Raw genomic sequence first — 21957 nt, 5'->3', positions numbered from 1 at the left:
TAAAGGTGTACGTATGTCAGTGTGGTAGAGGTATGAATTTAGACATGATTAGACTTCTGGGTAACTCAATCAAAATAGAACAACATGAAACTAACATATTTGTGTAATTTCCTGATTATTTATATTTTTACATTGTAAATATAGCATTCTAAACTTCATCAAGAGTGTAGATCACTTAGAAGTGTGGAAGCCAGGGGGAGGGAGGGTGAAAGAGTTTGTCACCTTCAGCCCCCATTATCAGTAATGTCAGTCGTCAGTAGCACATGCTTATCATACACAGCAGTAGAAAAAACTCTAGTCATTATTTTTTTCCACCTTATTAGTCGTTCCGAGGTTGAACAAAAACCTGGATCGAGTTGGCATTGCAGTGCATTGTGGGGCTGTTTTAGGAGACATATTTCCAAGATGGCGTACCTTAATACAGCCCCACAATGCACTGCAATATCAACTCTAACGACGCTTCAGTGGCAGCGCGGAATACACTCACAAACAATATATATGATTACAAAAAAAAGGTAAATACCGGATCAAAAGTACCTCGAACTCCAAGCTTTTTGTTCCCGATAATGATTAACATTATTAACACTTCGAGACGCGCGGTCCGTTCTAATTAGTCACGGGATTCTTTCTCGTCATATTTGGTTATGAAATCGAGGTCAATGGTACACTTTTGGTAAGAAACTAAGGTTTCTTTCTATGGATGTAATGTGGCTGCCACGTGAGAAAGGTATATTATTTAAGCGAAGTATATTTTATATATATTTTACTTATTCTCGATTTTCCATGAAGGTTTGTAGTCTACTTCGGTGTTCGTGAGATAGAGGAATGCCACTAGAACGCGAAAGGAAAAAAATGAATAAATAACTGAATAGAAGGGAGGGAGGGAGGGAGAGAGGAAAGAAGGAAGGAATAGAGGAAGGGAGAAAGGGAGGGATGGGGGTGAGGGGGGGGGGAGAGGAAGGTGGGGCCGGAAGGAAGGAGGGGGAGGATCTTCTTGGAAGGAGGCTTCCGGGAGGGGATTCTACGAGTCTGGGTAGGAGGAGGCGGAGAGACTCCCCGGCCTGAGGATGTGCTTTTTCAGCCGAAGAACTGCTTCTGCCTTCTCCGTCCCCGAGAAAAGACTGTTCGTTGCCTTTGCGGTTGCTGGGCAGGTTTCCGTAGGGGGGAGGGAGGGAGGGAGGGAGGAAGGAAGTTATCCTTCTCGTACCACCGAAATTTGTGAAGCATGAGCTTTTACTCATCGGCATGTAAACGTCTTCCCCTCCATTCCATCGAGGCTACCTGGGTTCGATTCCGTGATTCGGTGTCGTTTGTGAGTGGTAAACCTTTCAAAGAAAAGCCGAAGAAAATCAAGAGAAATACTCGGCTGAGCAGGGTGTTCCAAAGCTTGCTTCTCCGGTTCTTCCTCTACAGCTCCCAACGTGTTTATATCCCAGTAGAGACATGCGTGCGCGTTCCTTAACTATAATATTTTCATTACCGTTCAGCCTTCTGTGTGATAACCTATAGATGTAGTACTTACTTCAAGTGTTGGCCAAAAGTGTTAGTAATGTGATAGATAGAAGAGACCAATGCTATGGAACAAAGGGAGCACAGGTAAGATTAATATTGAAGATGTTTGCTTTGCTCTCTTATTATAAGCTACTGTATCTGTAGAGATTTTTAGATTGGGTTCAATGTTTTCCCATTTCAGAGCACGTGTCATTCCCTAGAGTATCATTTCTCTGTTTAACGGTTTTGCTTGAGAAGACACATAAATATAGATACAGCTTAAACAAACGACCTTATCCCTCCGCAAAAATCAAATTCCGATTGGAATCCAGTGGAAGAAGAGTTACTCTGTCGAACACACGTCTGAAAAGGGAACGTCCAAGCTAAAAAGGGCCATTCATTGAGTCCAAACAGAAAGTGTCGTGTACTGCAAAGTACAGAAATCATCTACTCACTTGCTCTCAGGTTATAACGCATTCCTTCTTTACCACGTGGACGAGGAGGCCTTGCCTGGATAGCAGAAGCCTGGTAACCAGCGGTAGGAAACTTGGCGTAGCGATCAAGAGCCTGGAAAACATTATGAAAGAAACACCTATACCTGGCAACTAACAGGTCTGGAGTGCTTACCATTTAAACCAATCCATCCGGTTGGAAATTTATTCGCTAATGGTAAGGAAAGAGCGGGAAACTTTGACTTTCGAAAAATGGTACACGCGTCTACCGAAAGAACCGAAAAGGGCGGGAAAAAAGGATTACCTCGATTGGATGACCGAGTTTTCCGGAACTTTCCGATCGCAATGATACATAAATGTTTTTCTTAAACCGGAATTTCTGGTTCTTCCGATTAAATGGCAAGTACCCCTGGAGTCAGTTAGGTCAAGGAAACATGAAATGGGCTGTAAACTACTATTGAATAACAGACAACTGCAACTAGCGCATAACATGTCCATCAGCTGTGTTATAAGATAGAGTTTCCAAAAGTCCGCTGCCCTACGCATATCCCTGCTGAAGGGCGACAGACAACCTCTCGTCACTCCCCTCACTCACTCACTGTGTTCAATAAACTCTTGTTTTGCTTGAACAAAAGCTTTTCGCAGGTAACGAGATAGGTTGACTTGGAGCACGACAAGCTATCATAGTGATTATTTGAATATAAACACACATCTCTTATAGCCTGTGTAATGTTTTCCCATTTCAGGCAGTGTGCTGTTCTCATGAGTACTGATTTCTTTGTTTTCTGGATACGTTGGATAATACACATAAATCAGGGCCGTAGCTCAAGCAAAGAATCTCATCCCTAACATGTTTGAAATGAGAAAACATTACATTACATTACCAATCGAGAAACTCGTTTTTACCTGTAGCAAGGCAAGCAATGATGTCATGATATCTGGGAGGGTCTGGAAGAAAAAAATCAAAAACGATGTACATAGATACCACATTAGGGGAATGAATGAATGAAAACCGTTATTTAAGCAGGGTATCCCCTTCAGTAACAAAAGTACTGCTATCAACGGGAGCCCTATAGGAGAGGGAGAGGAAGAAGGAGAGGGAGAGAAAGAGAGAGAGAACTAGAGGGAGAGGGAGAGGGAGAGGGAGAGGGAGGAAGGGGGTTGAAGAGAAAGCAGAAGAGGAAAAGACAGGTAAGAGAATAAAAGCCCATAATCCTATACACCGAATCAAAATATGGCAACCAATTCAAATATCTATTGTCCTGCACTGACTAGCAACTGACTAGCCTCATGTTCACGTGAAAACATTAGCCTTTTCACATGGATGAGATGCTTGTCAATCCAGAACAATAGTTATTCAATTCATATCTCAACTAAAGATGTAATATCTCTTTCCAGTCAAAATATTAAATTATGTAATAATTAGCTTAGTAGTAGATAAGATCGAGAGAGAGAGAGAGAGAGAGAGAGAGAGAGAGAGAGAGAGAGAGAGAGAAAGAGAATGTGTGTGGGTGAGAGTGAGAGGACTAGTATAGCTTAGGACCTAGGATTAGAACACGATCACATCAGCTACGCTGTATATAACTTATCGTGTATAAATAAATATTATTATTATTATTATTATTATTATTAAATTGGTTGCCATATTTTGATTCAGTGTATAAACCTACTTTTTGCACAACTCCAAAAGTATCCTCAGTAAACGAGGCAACAACAAGTCGAGATATTCCTGGAGGAAAAGGAATGATTAACAATAACCTTAACTTTATTCTTCTCTGCACAATTATATATTTTTTGAAGACTGTGCAAAAAAAAAAAAAAAAAAAAAAAAAAAATTAGCTAAGAATTGGGACTCTACAGAGTACAATTTGGGATTTAATTGTACTCCTCTTGTCCAATCAGAATCAAGTAATTTTGTAGAGTGTATTGTAAATATAAAAATTTGTGGCCTTAGTTGGTATAATCACGTAATACATTGTGGGTTTTATCAAGTTTTGAAATGATAGGAGAATGTAATGAACTAGCTGGAGATTCCTGAGGACCAACTTTTAAATTACTAAGCTATTAATGGTAGTTTATGTTCATTTATCAAAGCATTCTTTGATCCCCAACCCATAATGGAACCCCTGAAACATAACAAAAAACATTCCATTTATGTAAGCAGTGTCATACCTTGTACAGCCCAAATTTGAAGCTGACAGTCTACGAACAATGCCTCAGCACGAGATCCAGGAATCTAAACAAGATGCATAACCATTGAATGTAGTGTTAATCTCTAGAAATGAATTGACAAAATTCTCTCATTTAATGAGAAAATTTCCAATTATTTATGGCCATTTCTTACCTCGTTGAATAGGTATCCAATTACTGGCCTGTCCTTCATAAAATTTGCAAACTAAAAATTAGAGATAAAAAGTCAGGTTTAACCCTTTCACTACTAGAGGCTAAAAGGGTCTAACACAGGCTCTTCCTGGAACATAATTAGGGTGTTTTTTATTTCTCAATATCAAAATGAAAAACATATGGTCAGTAGATATTGAGGCCTTATTAACACACAAATCCAAAATGGCGGCCAGCCACTTTGTTGCTGTTACTGGGAAAAAATGTCTTTTATCTTATTTTTTTCTTTTTTTAAAAGAATCACCTGTGTATTCATACTAAAACAATTCTTTGCCTCAGCCTCAGTGAATATCGGAGAATATCTACCTCGCCTCTCCAAGCTCACTTCTTGGTAAATATCCCCTGATATTCACTTCACCTTTGGCGAATAATTGTTAATTCAAAGATATAGGGAGGGAGACATGGACTTACATGGTGAGGGATTTGTTTTATTCTCCATGGTAAAGCATCCACCTATCAACGAAAATATGAGAAAACCTTCACTTACAAGGTGCTCTTTCACAGGAAGAACTACACTGTACAATGGTCAAGTGTTTTTAACATGAGGCTCGTTGCTCGGAAGATTGGGCAACCACTTCCCACGTTATCAACTTTAAATAAATTATTATTATTATTATTATTACTATTATTAATATTATTATTATACCTGCATGTATTAAGTGGACACCTATTTAAAATTTTGAGTAGTGTCTGCCGAGTAAGAGTTGTCTACTGAATTTAGGGTTATTATACAATAAGTACCGTGCAATGAGGTTTCCATGTCCATTCAATGAAGGATGTCCTCCAAACAGGGATTGTTTTATTGGAAATTACATATAAACTATTGGAAATATAATGCAGACACTGATTGGCTGGCTAACATGTTTATTTTTGAGGAAACAGACATGCTAGCTCAAAACAGTTCAGTTTTGTTTTTGAAAAAGCAAATGGAATATAAAACATCTGCTTATGACTCTATATTGCGATATTAATACTCTTGGAGCTGTAGAGCATTTGAAAAGCCAGAGAAACACTCATCTACGCCTTGTACTGTATTACTAAAATAATGCTTCTCTCATGCTCTATAACTCCCAGCGTGTTTATATAACAGTACAGAGAAATTTTATATTCCTTAAATATATGGGAAGAACATTTTGGGACCTCAGCAACTGTTCTCTTACTGTTCACTTCATGTACTGTAAGAGAGGAAGCACTGTGCTGTCAAATGTAGAGACAAGAAAACTTTTTACCTTTTTATTCTCAGGAATAACACTTTTCTGAAGAGGAGTATTTTTTGATACAAGAGAAGTATCTCTTGGAGAAGAGAAACGTTGAGTTGCACTGCTTTCCTCTGGGATTGAAATAGAATAAAAGATGTTTTCTTACATTTATTGACCATGTACCTAACTATAGTTGTTTTTTAAAAAAAGAGACATTATTTTTAGAACTCTCTGTGTGCCAGCAAAGTTTACTCCAAGCCCTAGCTAGTAATGTACTAGTATTGCTGGGTTTCAATCAGCTCATAAAGTCTTTGAATCTCATTATCTACTCCAAATGGTGGTCAAACACTGACCACTATGTATTGTCAACCAGAAAGAATTCTATTGCTGGGTTTCAATCAGCTGATATAATCATTTGAATCTCATTATCTGCTCCAAATGGTGGTCAAACACTGACGACCATGTGCTGTCAACCAGAAAGAATTCTATTGCTGGGTTTCAATCAGCTGATATAATCATTTGAATCTCATTATCTGCTCCAAATGGTGGTCAAACACTGACAACAATGTGCTGTCAACCAGAAAGAATTCTATTAAAAACTTGTTTGTGATTCAGCTGAACATTCTACACGAGAAAGGAGTAGATGTAAAGTGAAAGCTAGCAATTACAGTACCTCGAACAGATGACCAAAGTCTAGGCCTGGGAGTTGTAGAATTCAGTGGTGTTGGTGGAGTAATACCCTTGGAAGTGTTCGTAAAAGTAGGTGACGCAAAAGAGCCTATAAAGAAAAGAAAATGATTATAGTTAAATTATAGCCCTCAAGGATACCATAGATTATACAACCATTCTCAAAATTACTGTCATACTCTATGGTTGCCATGGAACTGAATAACAGACCTCTACTCACGACACCTCAGTTTTGCAGAGGCATCATTTCTATGCCACTATTTCACATCAGCTAGTAAATCAGCTAGTACAGTACATGTATGTGCTATCTGTCACATGGACATTTTGTCAGTGTGGTTGTCATGGTATCAAACAAAAAAGGCCTGTTGCCATGGAAACCTACCAAGAGGTCCATTAGTAGGTGTTCTTGCATACATCCATGGTTCAGAGTTCTGTTGTCTTTGGTGTGTCTGGTATTCCATCAGTGAGTTCATATCGGCAGTGAATGCATTCAGCATGGCGAGACATTCTTCGGAAATATTGGACCAATTCGCAGGCCTTCCGCCTGTTAAACCAAGCAAAAAAAAATTATAGCAAATACAAAATGTTTTTAGTTATGAGGGTTAAAAAGAGAGAAATGGTGAGGTCTGTCAGAAGGGAAGGAATAGGAAGAGCCAACATTGAAGAGGGACTGAGGGGAGATGAGAATGATCTGTCTGCGGACAAGCCAATTACCTGGTTGTGTGAGACAAAATATTTGCTTTCTTCTTGTGCTGCTAAATTGCGAGAGCTGACAGAGGTCCAGGAAAGCAAGATACTAAAGGAATAGAAAAAAGGTATCAGCTACTATTGGTACTGTAGTAACAGTTTTGATCTCTTTTTATCAACAGGTGCCATCATACTTCTAAGATGATCTTCCCTATCAACTACTCCCTATCGTCACAAGGGCAGATCCAGGGGGGCAAAGGGGGGCTGAAGCCCCCCTCAGCAGAAAAAAAAAAAAAAAAACTGAAGAATTCGATGCTTTCTTTATTGTTTTCGGAAGAAACTCAATTCGCCCCCCCTCTAAAATTTTGGCTGGATCTGCCCTTGCATCATCACCATCAGAACCACTTATTTATGATCCCATCATTATAAACACAAACAATCAACCAACATTAAAACGCTAGCCCTCTTCCTTTGATAACTCACCCTTAACAATGGCACACTTTTTGTTTTGATAACGACAGGAAGACATTTATCCTTATTCTGTGTAACAGGTGACTCAATTGGAAACTGATAGGCCTGAAAAGTTGACCAATAAAATGTCAGCACTATCAAGCACAAGGTCACTCCCCCCAGACACAAGGGTCTCTTAGGGTTGCTGGTTAATAAAGAACAGCACAAGGGATTTTTCAGTCTTGGTGCTGCAACTATTTTGGTAGCCTTAAAATAAAATAAATATTAAATAAATTCATCCTTGTTTTATGAGGGTATGGCAGTACTCAAAAGCTACTGGATAAAACTTTTGACCTTTTGTGAAGGGAGGAAAACTGGAGAACATGGACAAAATTCCTCAAAAAAAGGAAAAAAAAACCAAAAAATATGCTTCAACTCTACTCATATACGATGCTGAGCCCAGGAATCAAACCTGAGTCACATCTCTCCTGAGTCACATTTGTAAGAGGAGAGCGCTCTTAACCCTATTCCACATGTGTTTTACCCCATGTCAATCAAGTAAGTGCTGTGGTAGCCTATGTCTATGTGCTCCCATGGGAACTTAAGGTTAAAACAAGTCATTACCCTAGTTTGTGAAAAACATATAATTACTATTACAGGGCGTAAAATAACGGCTGATCAGTCACCAGTCCTTATCACAGGACATTAGTTTTAGCCTAGCCTCCTTTGTTCCTAAACGTTACTAGTCAAAATGACCAGCAAGGCAAAGATTTGACTGGAAAAGTCCCAGTTCTGGCCACACATTTTCCCATGCCTGGCCCTTATTTTAAGCTCTGATTTTATGACTTAATATATATTTTTCATGAAAGTTACCTGTGTATTAAATATTATGAAGAGATTGTTGCCTAAAATCCAGACAAATGATAGCAGGATTCCTTGACAAAATACCACCCATAGCAAGCTGAGGTTCAACAGTCCAGCAATAGAGTCTATTGCCACTGAATTTCTAGAAATTAATTTGGATAATATTTATGATTTTGAGCCAAAGAAAATACAAAAGATATATTAAGGTCACTTTTTTAAACATTAGATGTCATTAATAGATGATTCATTGTAAAAATCAACATGTGAGTCGAGCATTGCGTGCACAGAACATCAAAACTTGCTTGCTTTGTTGTGTGCAGTCATAAAGCACTTGGGGATTGGCAGAACACTCGAGAAGTGTCCAGAAGCACTCCGCTACGCGTCGTTTTTCTCCTAACACTTCTCTCATGTTCTGCCAACCCCTGCGTGCTTTATAACAGCACACAGCACGCGCACATGTTTTCTATTTCTTCATTTCATTATCTTGCATCTGACTGGCCGGTATTACCTGTCAATAGTAGCTACTAGGAAGCCTGCAATCAGATTCTTAGGAATATTACCTATAAGGCACCAAAGAAAATAAGGTCAAAAAGTGTATAATATTACTGTGAGCAGCCAGGTGAGGCATAACACTAATTTTTAGGGTTCCCTGTATTTTATTTTATTTTTTTTTTGACTGGCTAAGCTTGTTCTCCAGATTTCACTAACGCGCAAACAAAGGATCATTTCATAATAGTTTGTTTTATCAACCATAAATTTAATAAAGGATTATTTTCTGGGCATGTGTAATATGTTAAATCTGTATAAATTTCATTGGCCGAGTGTGTACTAGGCATTTTATCATCCATGATTGAACTTATGGATTTCACTGTCAAGCAAGGAAGGATGATTTCCTGATTATGCAATATATTCGATTGACTGCAGTCAAGCTTAAATGAATGAAAACATACTCTCAGCTTACCAAACAGATAATACAGTAGATAGTACCACCTCAAGGCCTAGAAATCATTAAAACACAATGAACAGTTAGTGAATACTTTAATGACATGTTTACTTCAAATTTGTAATTATTATGGAAGTTACAGTGTACTACCTTGAATGTTAAAACTACAGCTTTGTAAATACATGGCCAAATAAATGCCTTGATCCTAAAGAATTTTCTTTGCTAAAAAATAAAATAATCATTAATTTATCAAAATGTAAAGAAAAGAATGAATATAGACAGACATAGATTTATTTAGTAGCTCAATGTTTACATCAATCAAAGATATTAAAGAGGAATTGTTCAGAACGTAAGGTACAAGCTATCTAAAATAACTAAAAAGTTAATCTATGAAGATATAGAAATATAGATAAGTTATAGTGCTTGGGAACGATGAAGATATAGAAATATAGATAAGTTATAGTGCTTGGGAACGATGAAGATATAGAAATATAGATAAGTTATAGTGCTTGGGAACGATGAAGATATAGAAATATAGATAAGTCATAGTGCTTGGGAACGAGGTTATTCCGGGCGAAAGCCCTTGGAATTAAATTTGGAAAAATTAATTTCCGACCTCGCTGGGAATCGAACCCACTGACCTTCGGAATTGTACTACCGATGCTCTACCAGCTGAGCTAGAGGTCAGACTGAGAGCAGGCCGGGGTGAAATAGATGTTAGGTAGCAGTAATTATGATGCAAAGATGAAAATATGTGAAAATATAGATAAGTTATAGTGCTTGGGAATGAGGTAAAAAGTTAATCTAGTTAGACAGCTATATATATACAATGTACCATTTCATATCAGTGATCATTAGTAGATCTAGTACACATACAAGCTAAGGGTCATGTTCTTTAGTAATTTTACTTTTTCGTAGGTACTCACTTGTATTAAAGGAAATGTAAAATGGAATTCTTTATTGGAAAAGTATTGAAGGCTTGCATAAAAACCCTGAAACACAGAAAAAAATTCCTCTTTTTATATCAGTGATGGGAAAATAATTTTGATGTAAATATAAGAGCAAGTGTGGCGTTAAGACAAAAGTTGAAAAAGTGTGATCAAAGTATGAAGATGCTTCATGATTTTTGAGCCGCTTTTTTTTTTCTGAAAAAAGTGTGCATTATACACAGGTGCTTACAGTATTAAGTACAGATCTAGAAGATGTGGAAAGTATTATTGTAGCACTTGTTTTACAGCCATTCTCAATCACACATGCTTCTCTAACGATTGTTTCTGTCGCAACGAAGAAGCTTTTGGTGGACGTCAATCAAGTTGTTTCCATGACATTCTATAGGCATGTGCCCTTATAGCTTTGTGTTTTCCGACAATATTATGGAAACCCCTTGTGATTGACATCCACCAAAACCTTCTTTGTCGCGACAAAAACAATCGCTAGAGGGCGCGTGTGATTGGCTGTTATGGAATTATCAGGTGGTGGGGGTGTGGTTAGTGGTGTCTGGAGCAGACAATAGGACACAGGTCATGGGGGAGGGGGGTGGGTCAAACAACAATTTAAATTTAACTTTTTTTTTTATCTTACCAGCCATCCCCCAAAAGTAAGGACAAATACTCCATGTTCATTAAGAAAACATTCCTCTTCAGATCTGGAAGTTTACAGGGGAAAAAATACATATATGTAAATAAGTAGATGTATCAATTAAGTAATAGGGAATCTCATAGAGGTGTATTGTAGTAACCTGGGTGCAAGTCATGTGACTCTGGAGCGCAGGACTCAAGAGCAGCCATGTTTGTTTGACAGTGTTGAGTTTGTTCAATAATAAAGTACTAGATTATACTGTAGTCACGGGTTACTTCATTATATATAGAGAGAAGGATTGATAAAATAAATGAACGATTAAACGGACGAACGAACAAACAAACAAACAAATGAACGAAAGAACAAACAAACAAACGAACGAAAGAACAAAACAAACAAATGAACGAAGGAATAAAACATACTCAGATTTGAAGGTTGTCAGAGAATCAAATGGTGGACTATTGATGCTCAACAAGAACCAAGTTGAGAACATTCCACCCACACTGTACAGGAACATGTGAAAGAGATGAGGAGGATAAACCAGGAATAGCAGGCTGGAAATCCTGTTTTTGTGAATGACATCTTGAACTGCAAAGTAAAAAATATATATATGCTATAAATGATAATTTCTAATAGAGTAATAGAGGTTACTAACTGGCCAAGAGGTCAGGATAGGGAAAGACTGTGTCAGTCTGTTTACAATGCTGAGTGCACAGTTTTCTCTATTTGGACAAATCTTAGGATAGTATATAACTTTTCCCATTTACTTTTGCACTTGTTTTGCAATTTGTTTTGTCTTTATGCAATCCATTATTCCATACATAAATGTGGGTGGTATAGCATCCAGGATCGATACTAGACCGTTGTCAGAAATAGAAAATACTGCCCTTTCCCACAGCCAATCAGATTGCTCTATTTTGAGGATAAAAAAATATTATCATAAAATATTTTTATTGCTTCACTGTTTCTTTAGAATCTTTATCTACCTGAGTTGAACTTGTTGTTAGATATTGCAAGAAGTCCAGTTATGATGCCATAGAAAATTACAACAAACCAAAAATAGGCAGCAATTAATGTACCAAAGATATCTGTCCAAAAGAACAAATCAAACTTTAGAATGTTGAGTGGTAAGGGGTGGGATGGGTTGAAGGACAGATACCAGGGCTGTTTATACCCTGTGGGGGTTGATTTTTGAAGAGAGAGAAATACGGAGTACCCAGAGAAAAAGGATTCAAAGCACAGTAGAGAAAAACACATGTGTAATAGGTAAATTATGAGCCTTGTATAAAAACAACTGAAAAAGAGGACCTTTCATGACTTCAAGTTGCGTAAAAAATGAGGCTTACCGCCTCATCTCTCTAGAGAATAAACGAACAATTTTGCCCACATATGACGATGAACCCAGGTATTGATGCAAACAAAGAATATCCTGCAACTGAAAAGTTTGTTTCATTGCTGGGTTTCAATCAACTGATAAAAATCTTATTATCTGCGCCAAACGGTGTTCAAACACTGACCATGTGCTGTCAGCCAGAAAGAATTCCATTGAACATTCTGCATAAGACAGGAAATTATGTAATATGAAACCCAGCAATTGATAAAAGGAAAACCCAAAGACATCTGAAAGCAAGTTAAATTTGCAGAAACTCTGAACAGATTGACATTGGGTAGAGACTGCATGCAGTACTGTCCATACTTTACCTGATAGCCATGTTATAGGATGAAAAATATTCACAGAAACAACTCCAGCAAAGACCAGCAGAGCACAAGGGAGACAGAGAATTAACCATACTACACTGGCTCCTGTTCTCCATAGCAACTCCTACAAGCATTAATACAACAAGATCATAAAAGAAAGATGACATTTGAATATTGTACATACTGTAAAGCTATTGTCATAGTGACCTTTACATTATCATGATGTACAATATGTTTTGTGCTAATCTACAGCTTAAAATTGAAATTGCTGTAACACTTGAAGTTTTCTTTTAAATATCTTTAACAACATAGCGACTCAATACCCTAATAAAAGTTAACTTCCTTGCATTCTTTTGAAGAACAAGAAAACGAGTATAAAACAAGAAAGAAACTTACTCCTTCAGTGAACCATTTTGTATCTTTTTTCTGTCCATTGACTTCTCCATTTAGTCCGTTTTGAGACATATTTTATGCTTTAGTGGATTATGCTTAACAAATACTCAAAAGATGTTAGCAATCAGTTAGTCTTTCACGTGGAGGTTTGAGGGAACTTCAAAACCGCCCGCCATCTTTTTCCTTCTAGAGGATTACACAGGGATCCCACATTGAAATCTTTTAGTAACACAGGAAGCCCAAAATTTCAAGCGCCCAAACACTCATTAGGGCCGGGAGGGGTAGGGTGGTGCAAATTGAGAGACGTTCGTTGTTTTTCAAGTAGATATAATATAAGGGAGGGGGAGTCGAGCAAGCTTATAAAAGGAAAATGAACAAATACACGAAGGAAAGGGTGTAAGGGAGTGGTCAACATGTAAAAGGCATTACCGTGATTTAACCCGCAAAAGAAAAATGACTGTTTAGTGTAATAGGACTAGTTGATAAAAAACAAAAGAAAACAAAGGAATTAGAGCCTGCTACTATTATGAGCACTACTTTTTCACGGGTTAAATAAAATTACTCTAGTTGATTTCTTCAAGAATTTATTAGAATATTCCCACAAAATGCAAAAAGTGATGCTCACATACCTTTCCAATAATTTTGTCATCATATTTATATCTATATAATTTATTTATTCATCTTGTTTATATCTATATAACTTATTCATCATGTTTATATGTTAATCTCTTAAAGCCTTAAAGTCATTTTTTTCAAATCAATCTTTACTTTAACAATGCAGGCATTTGGAAGAAATGCAACCATAAGGCTGATTTGAACTAAATTTTTGAACTTTTTTTTTGTGTATTTGCTCCAGGACTATTTCAAGGGGGTAGCTGTTCCCTAGAAATGCATCAAATTGTTGGGTTTAACTTGACATCATTCCCTGTCTCAAGTGAGAATTTTATATTATCAGCTGACCATATAATTCTTTCCCACCAACAGCAAATAATGATCAGTGTTTCAGTGACCATCATTTAGAGCACATCATGATGAGATTCAAAGACTTTAATTTAGCTGATTGAAATCCAGCTGAAAAGTAACTCTAATTCTCTGGTTGGTTACCCTACCAGAGGGTGTGTGGGTAGGGGTCTGCACTCCATCCTAATACTCCATTCAATAATTTATTGTTTTTTTTACTTTTGACATAAAATTTTGATAGAAAATTTATATATTTTTTATATTTTCAGTATAATTAAAAGTTCCTTTCATTGACTTTTGTTGATAGGGTTCTGTGATTTTAGTAAGAACTTCTCTTCCTCGAATTTTGCTATGCAACTGACAATACATTTAGGTCTACAAGATAGTAATAGACCCCTTGCAGCACGTCGGAATGCAGCTCAGTCAAGGGGGGGAGGGGGACAAAACAATAGGTTCCAATTCTCAGGAGATTGGAATTCTTTGTTCCCCAGATTGAGCTGCTATGACGTCACATGCAAGGGATCTATAGCCCGGACTATAGACAATTTAAACAATGGTGTATGTATTTTCCTTTCAGTTTGTCCATATTTGCCAATATATACATTTTCTGCAACCATCTGTCCAGTGCTTTCATGCAGTACTAAAATGATCAGATTTCTCATCGTCATGGGGTAAAGATAAAATTTTAAACTACATCATGACACTGGTACCATGTTTATGTACACTTTATCCTATCTTTTAGCACTCCACTGTGGCACAAACTACATATTTACAATGGTACAAACGTCTTCAGCAGTAACAGGTAATGACTTCATTACTTTACGATGAAGAGTTCCAGAAAAGATCTGAATCATCCCACATATATACCTTTCCTTTTCCCTAACTGTCTGTAATTTCAGGGCATTTCTTGGAGAAAGTACTAAGAATACTGTGTTCTTTGAGCTGGACACTGCTTGGACACTCCAAACCCCCTCTTCTAGGTCGAGGGTACAGTTTGTTAACTTAACAAATTTTATAAAATTTTTGACCTCCGCCAGAAATCAAACAGCAGGTCCATTTTCTGTTGCATGCTGATCTGAAACTGGGATTGGAGCACGATTGTTCTCAACTAATTCCCAATCTGGATGCTCTACAGCCTCTTCCTGACGGCAGTGACGTCTTATGTCTTGCACTTTGTTTCTGATCTCTCTTAACAATGTATCATGCTGCTGGGACCTTTCATTCATTGCTCTTGTGATATCAAGAATCGCTTGGATTATTGCCTGGTCACCATTTCTGACATTCTCGATTGCAGGTACATTTTTATTTTCCGCCATCTGCTGCATTTGATGCTCAATCCTTAATAGGTGCTCATTGTTTAATGCAGGTTGTCCTCCAACTCCAAAGCGAAGAAAAGGTGAGCTGACATGAAAACCCCTTACACAGATGAGTAAAAGAATAGTGATGACTAAACATGCCAAAAACATAAGAGGCTGCCACTGCAAGGGAAGATGTTGGAACAAGGCTCTGAAGCTTTTGCCGACTGCATCTGCTATGTGCTCTAAAGGCTGAACAAAAAACCTAGTGATAGTAACTGAAACAGCCTGAAAAAAAGATTCAAAAGAAAACATGTTTAGTATCAGGTCATATCTTTCTCTCTCCCTCCCTTCCATCATTCATTATCAAATTATCCATACTCACCATGGATGGTGCAACTTCCCAAACAGCATCCACTAACAAGGCTTCTTGGTATTTTGCACAAGAACTATCATCTGTGGAAAAAGAACTTTTCCACAACAAGTTTAGAGATTCAATCGGACCCAACTCATGGTCTGTCTTGCAGTGTTTCTGCAGTGTTTCCATCATGATACCCTGTTTCTTGGCAAATTCTTTCTTGTACAGCCTGCACCATTCCCAAGGAATACTGATAATGAACAACATAATCAGGAGGAAAGAGAGCTGTTGCAAAGCTGTTAACCTTGTTTTGATTTGAAAAATGATGAATAACATAACCAATACTGTAAGGAATATCACAAATATGAGGGCTTCAGTATTTAGGACTGACTGAAAGAAAACCTTAGATTTGTCTATAAATGAGTCTGACATTGTTCTGTTAGTGATACTGTTTAACAAAATTGTATTCACGTCATGAATGTTGGCTTCATCATTCAAAAACTTTTTAAATATCTCACGCTGTTCTGCACTCAGATTAATCTCAGTGAATGGTCTTAAGTTACTAGTGGCTTCATGTATGACTCGCACAAGTTGTTTGAAGTACGGTGTATCACAGGATGCAGTCTCAATGGGTATGTCTTCAGCTTGTTTGGAAGAGGAGCTTGATGAAGCTTCTAGCTTCTTCTTGCAGCTTCGAAGTTCATCTTGAATATTTGAAAAAGCACTTCTCAGCGCAGTCTCAGAATCCTAAGGAATCAATCAATATCTTTCAATCAATCAATCTGTTGATCAGTCAGTTGTTCTGACAGTTAATCAGTCAATCAACTAATCTGTAAGTCAAATGATCAATCAATCAGTCAGTCAGTTAATAAAACAGTCAGTCAGTCTACTAGCTTGATACTATAAAGTAAAACTGGTCTATTTTCTAGTGATTTTTTGATGACAAAAAAATTGCCAAAACTCGAGCTAAAGTCGTTTTCACGAATATATTGAGTTCACCTTTTCTCTACAGGCACCCATAAAATCCAACCACTCGTGGTTTCCCACACCATTCTTATCCCATCTGCCCTGTGATCCTACCCGTGTATCGTCCACCATGTTGTGTGGATCAATCCAATCATCTTTAATTCCAGACAATATTTCTTCATCTTCTTTTTCGTCTGATGCACAAACTATCACAACAAACGACATTAGGAAGACCAATAGTACTTTAAACAATTTCATTTCGGTTTCAGATGCTTATGATTATGCAGTATTTTGTGTCAATATTTTATGTTTTTTCCTTAACTTTTCTTGTTTTGTCTCCGCTTATGTTTTTCTCCTTGCTCGGCCCTAGTATTGCGCGGAAATGATAGACTAGTCCCAGGCTTACCACAGGAACCCCAAGTTCAGAGCTGGTTTTGAAGCTTTGTGAAACAGACAAAAGTAGACGAAAATTACAATTTTTTGGCTCTCATATCTGTCATAGGTCTCCTGCTCACTCACTACGAAGAGACAGCTTTGTAGGCATTCAAGTAATTGGCGGTGCAGAAGGGTGGGCCATTCAAACGGTCTATCCACAGGTAGCCCAGGCTTACCGTTAGTGTTGAATAACTGAATCGATCGAGAGACAGACAGACAGACAAAGATTATATGGGTATCATATGAAGATATAACTAGCTAAAAACTAGTGTGAGCTGCGTCGGTGTTTCTAATGAAACAGTAATGATGAAAAGGTAAATTATACACCGTGAAAAGATGAAAAAACTTACTGACGTTTCGGACGCTAGTCCTTCGTCGGAGTAAAAGAGGGTATCATATGGATATTTTTGAATTCTCATTTTTACGCTTTAAAATAATTCAAATCAAATAAAACTCCCACCGTGTGTTGTTGATATATTGAACAGACCCATGGTTTAATTACAGCTCATTTCGTTCGGGTTTAGATGACGCTTCCCCACCACACACTAAAGAGAACTCGAAACTGGAGTATTGTTGGGTTGTTTGGTTGTTTTTAGACAATACACTGACTCTCAGTGAATCCTTACACCAACGCGACACGGGCCTACACCACTGATCCTCTCCTTATCCCCCTCAATTCATGGTTCCGACTCCCTTAGTTACCGTTGCTATGTCCCACCAGCTCGAATCTTTAGCTAGAATATCTCAAAGTTAAAAACCCTCATTGCGGGAAGGCATAGATAGTTTACCTAAATTGTTTACCAAAACTTTGAAAATAAGATATAAAAGTTGCCTTGTAGTTTTCGTAGTGCAGTGCCCTTGACAACTATTGACAACAGATATTGCGACTGTGAAATTGTTTGTGTGACAAGATTTGAATTCTAGTTGGAAAACTGCTGCAACAGCGTATAGTTCGCTATTGTCTGAATTGGAACCATCAAGTCTCCCCTCTGAAAGAGAGGGCAAGTGAAAAGAATACGTATAACCTTCAGGCATATCAGGTGAACAACTTGAGTTACGTCACGTATTCTATTATACTATACTTGACCTACGCACGATTATAGACCCACTGAAAATAGACTCCGTCAAGTTCAGTTGAAACTTCAATCGACGCAGTTGTTTTCAAAGAGAACTTGTTCTCAAGAGGGGAGAACAGAAGCCAGGCAATTTAAACCAAGCCTTGAGATCCAGGTTTGATTTGAATTTAGCTACAATAATTCTTAAGTTCTATACATATGATGCAAGCAACTGGAACTTTTTTAATATTGTCGCGGAACGCGCGAGACGCGCTGTATCTTGGGTTGTCCTGTGCACTGTGGTTCCACTCAATTAACCTAATTTTGAATGCTTCAAACTCTATTACATTGGTCTTTAAATCAAACATACGCATACTCTCAAAGGGACCTTAAATTGACGATTCAAACACTAATGTACCTTCTTAAAGTTCATCACTAAATGAAGGTGGACATAATATTATATATATATATGCATACGATTCACGGCAGTCCTATATCATCTTCATTTCCTTCTAATTACATAACGCATTCGTTCTTCCAAGTATCATATTGGAGCGTTAAGCATACTATGATATATAGACCCGTTACATTGAATTCCTAGTTGAATTGTTCTTGTGGACAAAACAACAAGTCGTCTTTTCTTATGCAAAAAAATCATTGTTTTGTCCCTAAGAACGACTCCTCTCGGGACTCAGCGCAAGGGGTCTATTGAATCATTAAGTTTCATTGTAAAACGTTATAAATTAACAAGCAAAACATATTTATTAAGGAAACTATTTCGATACTTCTTGATGAAGATATGTACTGCGCAACACAAAATATAGGCATGGTTCCAAAATGTTCAACATATCTGGTTACTTGAACGATCGATATCTTTTGACTTTGTCTTTCTCCATCCTCTTCACCTCGGAATGCAACACAGGGTTCCCGCTCATGCTTTTTGTCATGTTAATGCAAATACACTTTATCATGACACCTTCTTATTAACGCTGTTGGTCTCTAGGTAACCATTACCATGGAGATCAAGCTCTCTGTTCTTTCCTTCGCCATACTGGCGTTGTTTGTCCAATCATCTTTCGCTGCACAAGCGACGTCAAATTTACAGTGCAAGCTCCCACCGGTATGGAAAGTCAATGGTGTAGACCCCATGGCTGACGCACGAGCCAGAGGAGATGTAGTGGTGCTTGCCTTGCTTGTGTCCTACTGATCTTTCTGCCGCCAGCAGGCTCGATCCCTCGAGAGCATGCGGCGGAACCTCAAAAGATATCAGAGATCCTATGGAATAAAGGGGATCTCGTTCATGATCCTCAACGGTAGAAATGCTGCAAGTTCCATTAACAAGCTCACAAAGCTGGTTTCCATTCCTGTTTACCAAGAACCCCAGAACAAAACATACTGGGAAGCACTGGATGGCAAGAAAGACGATATTCTGTTATATGATCGCTGTGGACGGCTGTCTTCCCATATTAGGATGCCTAAAAGTAACATGAGGTACCCGCATGTGTGGTAAGTGTTTGGAAATGACGTTAGATTTGTCGGATGTGTCTGTCGTTTTAGCAACCATATATTGCCAGAGCAACCGCCTAGTAATTTTATCCCATGGTAAAAAAAAAAAAAAAACGACGACAGTTAACCTTCAAATGTCATCAATAGCCTGAAACAGCCTCTGTGCTGATCAAAGTCAGTCTGTGCTGATAAAAGTCCCACAGATCGAATTGGAACTTAGCGTGTTAGGTTTTGCGGAGGAAGGAAAATCTATCGGAGGGCCCGCAGAAAAACCCTCGAATTAAGGGAGACACCTAACAAACTCTACTCACATGTGATGCAGAGTCTGGGAATCAAACCCGAAACTCCATAAGTGAGAGCCGAATGCACTACCGCTACGCCACCATTAAGTTAATCAAACAGGCGCTATTTTTAAAAATTCCAGGAACAATTTGTTCACTGCCAGTGGTAACCAAGTGTGTGGGAAATGTACACGTGTGTCTCGAGCCAAAACCACGATGGCAACAACCAGAACTACACAACAAAGCACAACACCAGTTACCTTGGAAACCAAGGTACCACCGCGAACACGGCCATAACGACCACACCAACACCAAGAGCTACCAGAAAAGTTAAACCAGTTATGAAGAAAAGAAAATAAGAACAAGGGTATCCCAAGACCAAATGAAATGAATATAGACTTTTAGAATAGAAAAAAAATTGTTAGCTAGTGTTAAGTTGTGTATCCTTCATTTTGATTGGTTGTTCTACTGTAGATATATCATTGGTACGTGTGGTTCGCGTGCCAGCCTACTATCACTGCAACGCAAAAATGATCTGCCTATAGTAAATCTTTGCAAGCAATACCTAGAGAGCAAATGACAAAGACGTGGCGGCCATGTTGGTGGTATAAACAACACGAGCGTAATGCTCTTTTCTTAAATATAGGTTTTGCACCATCACGTGACGGCAGCCATGTTAGATGGCAGGAACAATACAATCGTTTATCAAGAGAAAGAATTCAATTCCCAAGAGTAAAGGAATTTTATTGTTCTGCCATCTAAACACAGGAAGCCCAAGCTGTATTATAGGCGTGGGCACGTGATGATACAAAACCTCTATACCACCAACATAGCGGCGATGACGTAACGTTGAAAGACTTGAGAGAGTTGAAAGACTCCCGTCCGCGTGCGCTACTCGACCTTTGTATCGCCTTACTTTCTTTTTACGCGCATGACGAAAGAGTAATAAAATCCAAGATTTCTCTTTCTGATATATCACAGTAAAAGTAAGTAAGGGATCTAACCAAAGCAGAAACGAGTTATGGGTCACCAAGGAAAGGAATGTCGGCATAAAATGTTCTTCGCTCGTATGATGAATTTGCCTGAAAGGAATAATTCTGGGCAAAATCTGATTTAAAGTTGGCGAATTAAGGGCATGAAAATGCTGACAAAAGAATCATTGTGCTATTGGCAAAATCTTTTGTGTTGTATCTGCGGTAGGATAACTATATATAGTCAAAAATAGTGTTTACATCATATTGATCTCGTCAGACTCTTCACTGTAGTTGTTTGTGTCTGTTGCAATAAAAATGCACCCTTAAACCTTTTTTCTGCGGCATGAAGTTTAGAGTGTTGTTAAGGAGAGAACACGATAAAACTTGTCGTGCGCAACTTACAATAGCCCATCTCCGAGATATGCTTCGCTTGTCACGCACAAAGGTATCACTATGATGATACGTGCTAAATTAAATTAATTCTTACCGCCTGTCACGAATGACTGAGCATTTAGCACGTAGCCTCATACTAAAACCTTTGTGCATGACAAGCGAAGCATACCTCGGAAGTGGGCTATTGCGGAATCGCCTCCCAAAGTCATTGGTGAATAAATACTGTCTGTTGCGCTTACTGCGCGCGCACTCTATACGGACTGAGAAAAGAAACGCAGCAAAGTATTTCAATACTGGACCATGTTGTACGAAGGATGATGGAAAGCGTTATCCAACGGATAAATCCTTGCTGTCGATGCTGTTATCTAATATAATTATCCACTGGATAAGATTTATCCGACGGATAGCGCTATTTACCCTTAATAATAATAATAATAATAATAATAATAATAATAATAATAATAATAAATTTATCCAGGAGACCTACTCGCAAAAGCGATTTTCAGTAGGGTCCTGCAACAAAAATAATTGTTAAAAATATATACAAGAATAAAATAAGACATAAATTAAAATTACAGATAAAATACTAAAAATGTTATATATAAAATTGTCATATAATAAAAAGAGAGAGATTAAAGTCCATTATAAAATACTACTAACTACTGATTTGAATTGTAATAAAGATGACGATTTTCTGATGTTAATGTCTAAACTGTTCCATTCATTACTGGCTTGATATATAAAACGTTGCTGTCCAAAGTTAGAATGTGAATTCCTAAGGTGTATATTATTCTTAGATCTAGTGTTATAGTTATGGTAATCTGAGTTCAGTTTAAATTCAAAGTCAAAGTCAATTCCGCCATTCAAGCACTTATATACAGACAACCGGGCC

At 37.9% G+C, this 21957-nt stretch overlaps 3 protein-coding genes across 4 annotated transcripts; 1 reads left to right on the top strand and 2 right to left on the bottom strand.

Moving 5' to 3' along the window:
• Positions 1-85: 85 nt before the first annotated feature.
• On the bottom strand, positions 86-13023 carry LOC116301279 (nucleoporin NDC1). Its single transcript, XM_089030882.1, has 23 exons — positions 12846-13023; positions 12453-12573; positions 11738-11839; positions 11174-11339; positions 10755-10818; positions 10100-10165; positions 9324-9395; positions 9192-9228; positions 8739-8790; positions 8240-8372; positions 7400-7492; positions 6944-7025; positions 6612-6773; positions 6216-6320; positions 5573-5673; positions 4755-4796; positions 4288-4338; positions 4116-4179; positions 3614-3672; positions 2850-2891; positions 1947-2058; positions 1523-1574; positions 86-831 (listed from the first exon to the last, which is right to left on the bottom strand). Exons 1-23 carry the CDS (start codon positions 12912-12914, stop codon positions 768-770), a joined length of 1911 nt encoding a protein of 636 aa, XP_088887008.1. The 5' UTR covers positions 12915-13023; the 3' UTR covers positions 86-767.
• An 851-nt stretch (positions 13024-13874) lies between these two features.
• On the bottom strand, positions 13875-16785 carry LOC116301276 (uncharacterized). 2 transcript variants are annotated; one of them, XM_031710309.2, is made up of 3 exons: positions 16455-16785; positions 15483-16202; positions 13875-15385 (listed from the first exon to the last, which is right to left on the bottom strand). In XM_031710309.2, exons 1-3 carry the CDS (start codon positions 16677-16679, stop codon positions 14843-14845), a joined length of 1488 nt encoding a protein of 495 aa, XP_031566169.2. In that variant the 5' UTR covers positions 16680-16785; the 3' UTR covers positions 13875-14842. The 2 variants fall into 2 exon arrangements, with proteins under 2 accessions (XP_031566169.2, XP_031566170.2); XM_031710310.2 differs by having other exon boundaries at positions 16536-16785.
• A 1143-nt stretch (positions 16786-17928) lies between these two features.
• On the top strand, positions 17929-21004 carry LOC116301265 (selenoprotein P). Its single transcript, XM_031710298.2, has 3 exons — positions 17929-18086; positions 18915-19417; positions 19842-21004. The coding sequence occupies exons 2-3, from the start codon at positions 19155-19157 to the stop codon at positions 19993-19995; spliced, it is 417 nt and encodes a 138-aa protein (XP_031566158.1). The 5' UTR covers positions 17929-18086; positions 18915-19154; the 3' UTR covers positions 19996-21004.
• The last annotated feature ends 953 nt before the right edge of the window (positions 21005-21957 follow it).

This window comes from Actinia tenebrosa, unplaced genomic scaffold, assembly GCF_029948245.1.
Source record: "Actinia tenebrosa isolate PJP-AT-01 unplaced genomic scaffold, QUT_ActTen_1.0 PGA_scaffold15__27_contigs__length_11533743, whole genome shotgun sequence".
Lineage (NCBI taxonomy): Eukaryota > Metazoa > Cnidaria > Anthozoa > Actiniaria > Actiniidae > Actinia > Actinia tenebrosa.
The sequence above is the reverse complement of the archived record's forward strand: the minus strand, read 5'-3'. Positions and strand labels throughout refer to the sequence as shown.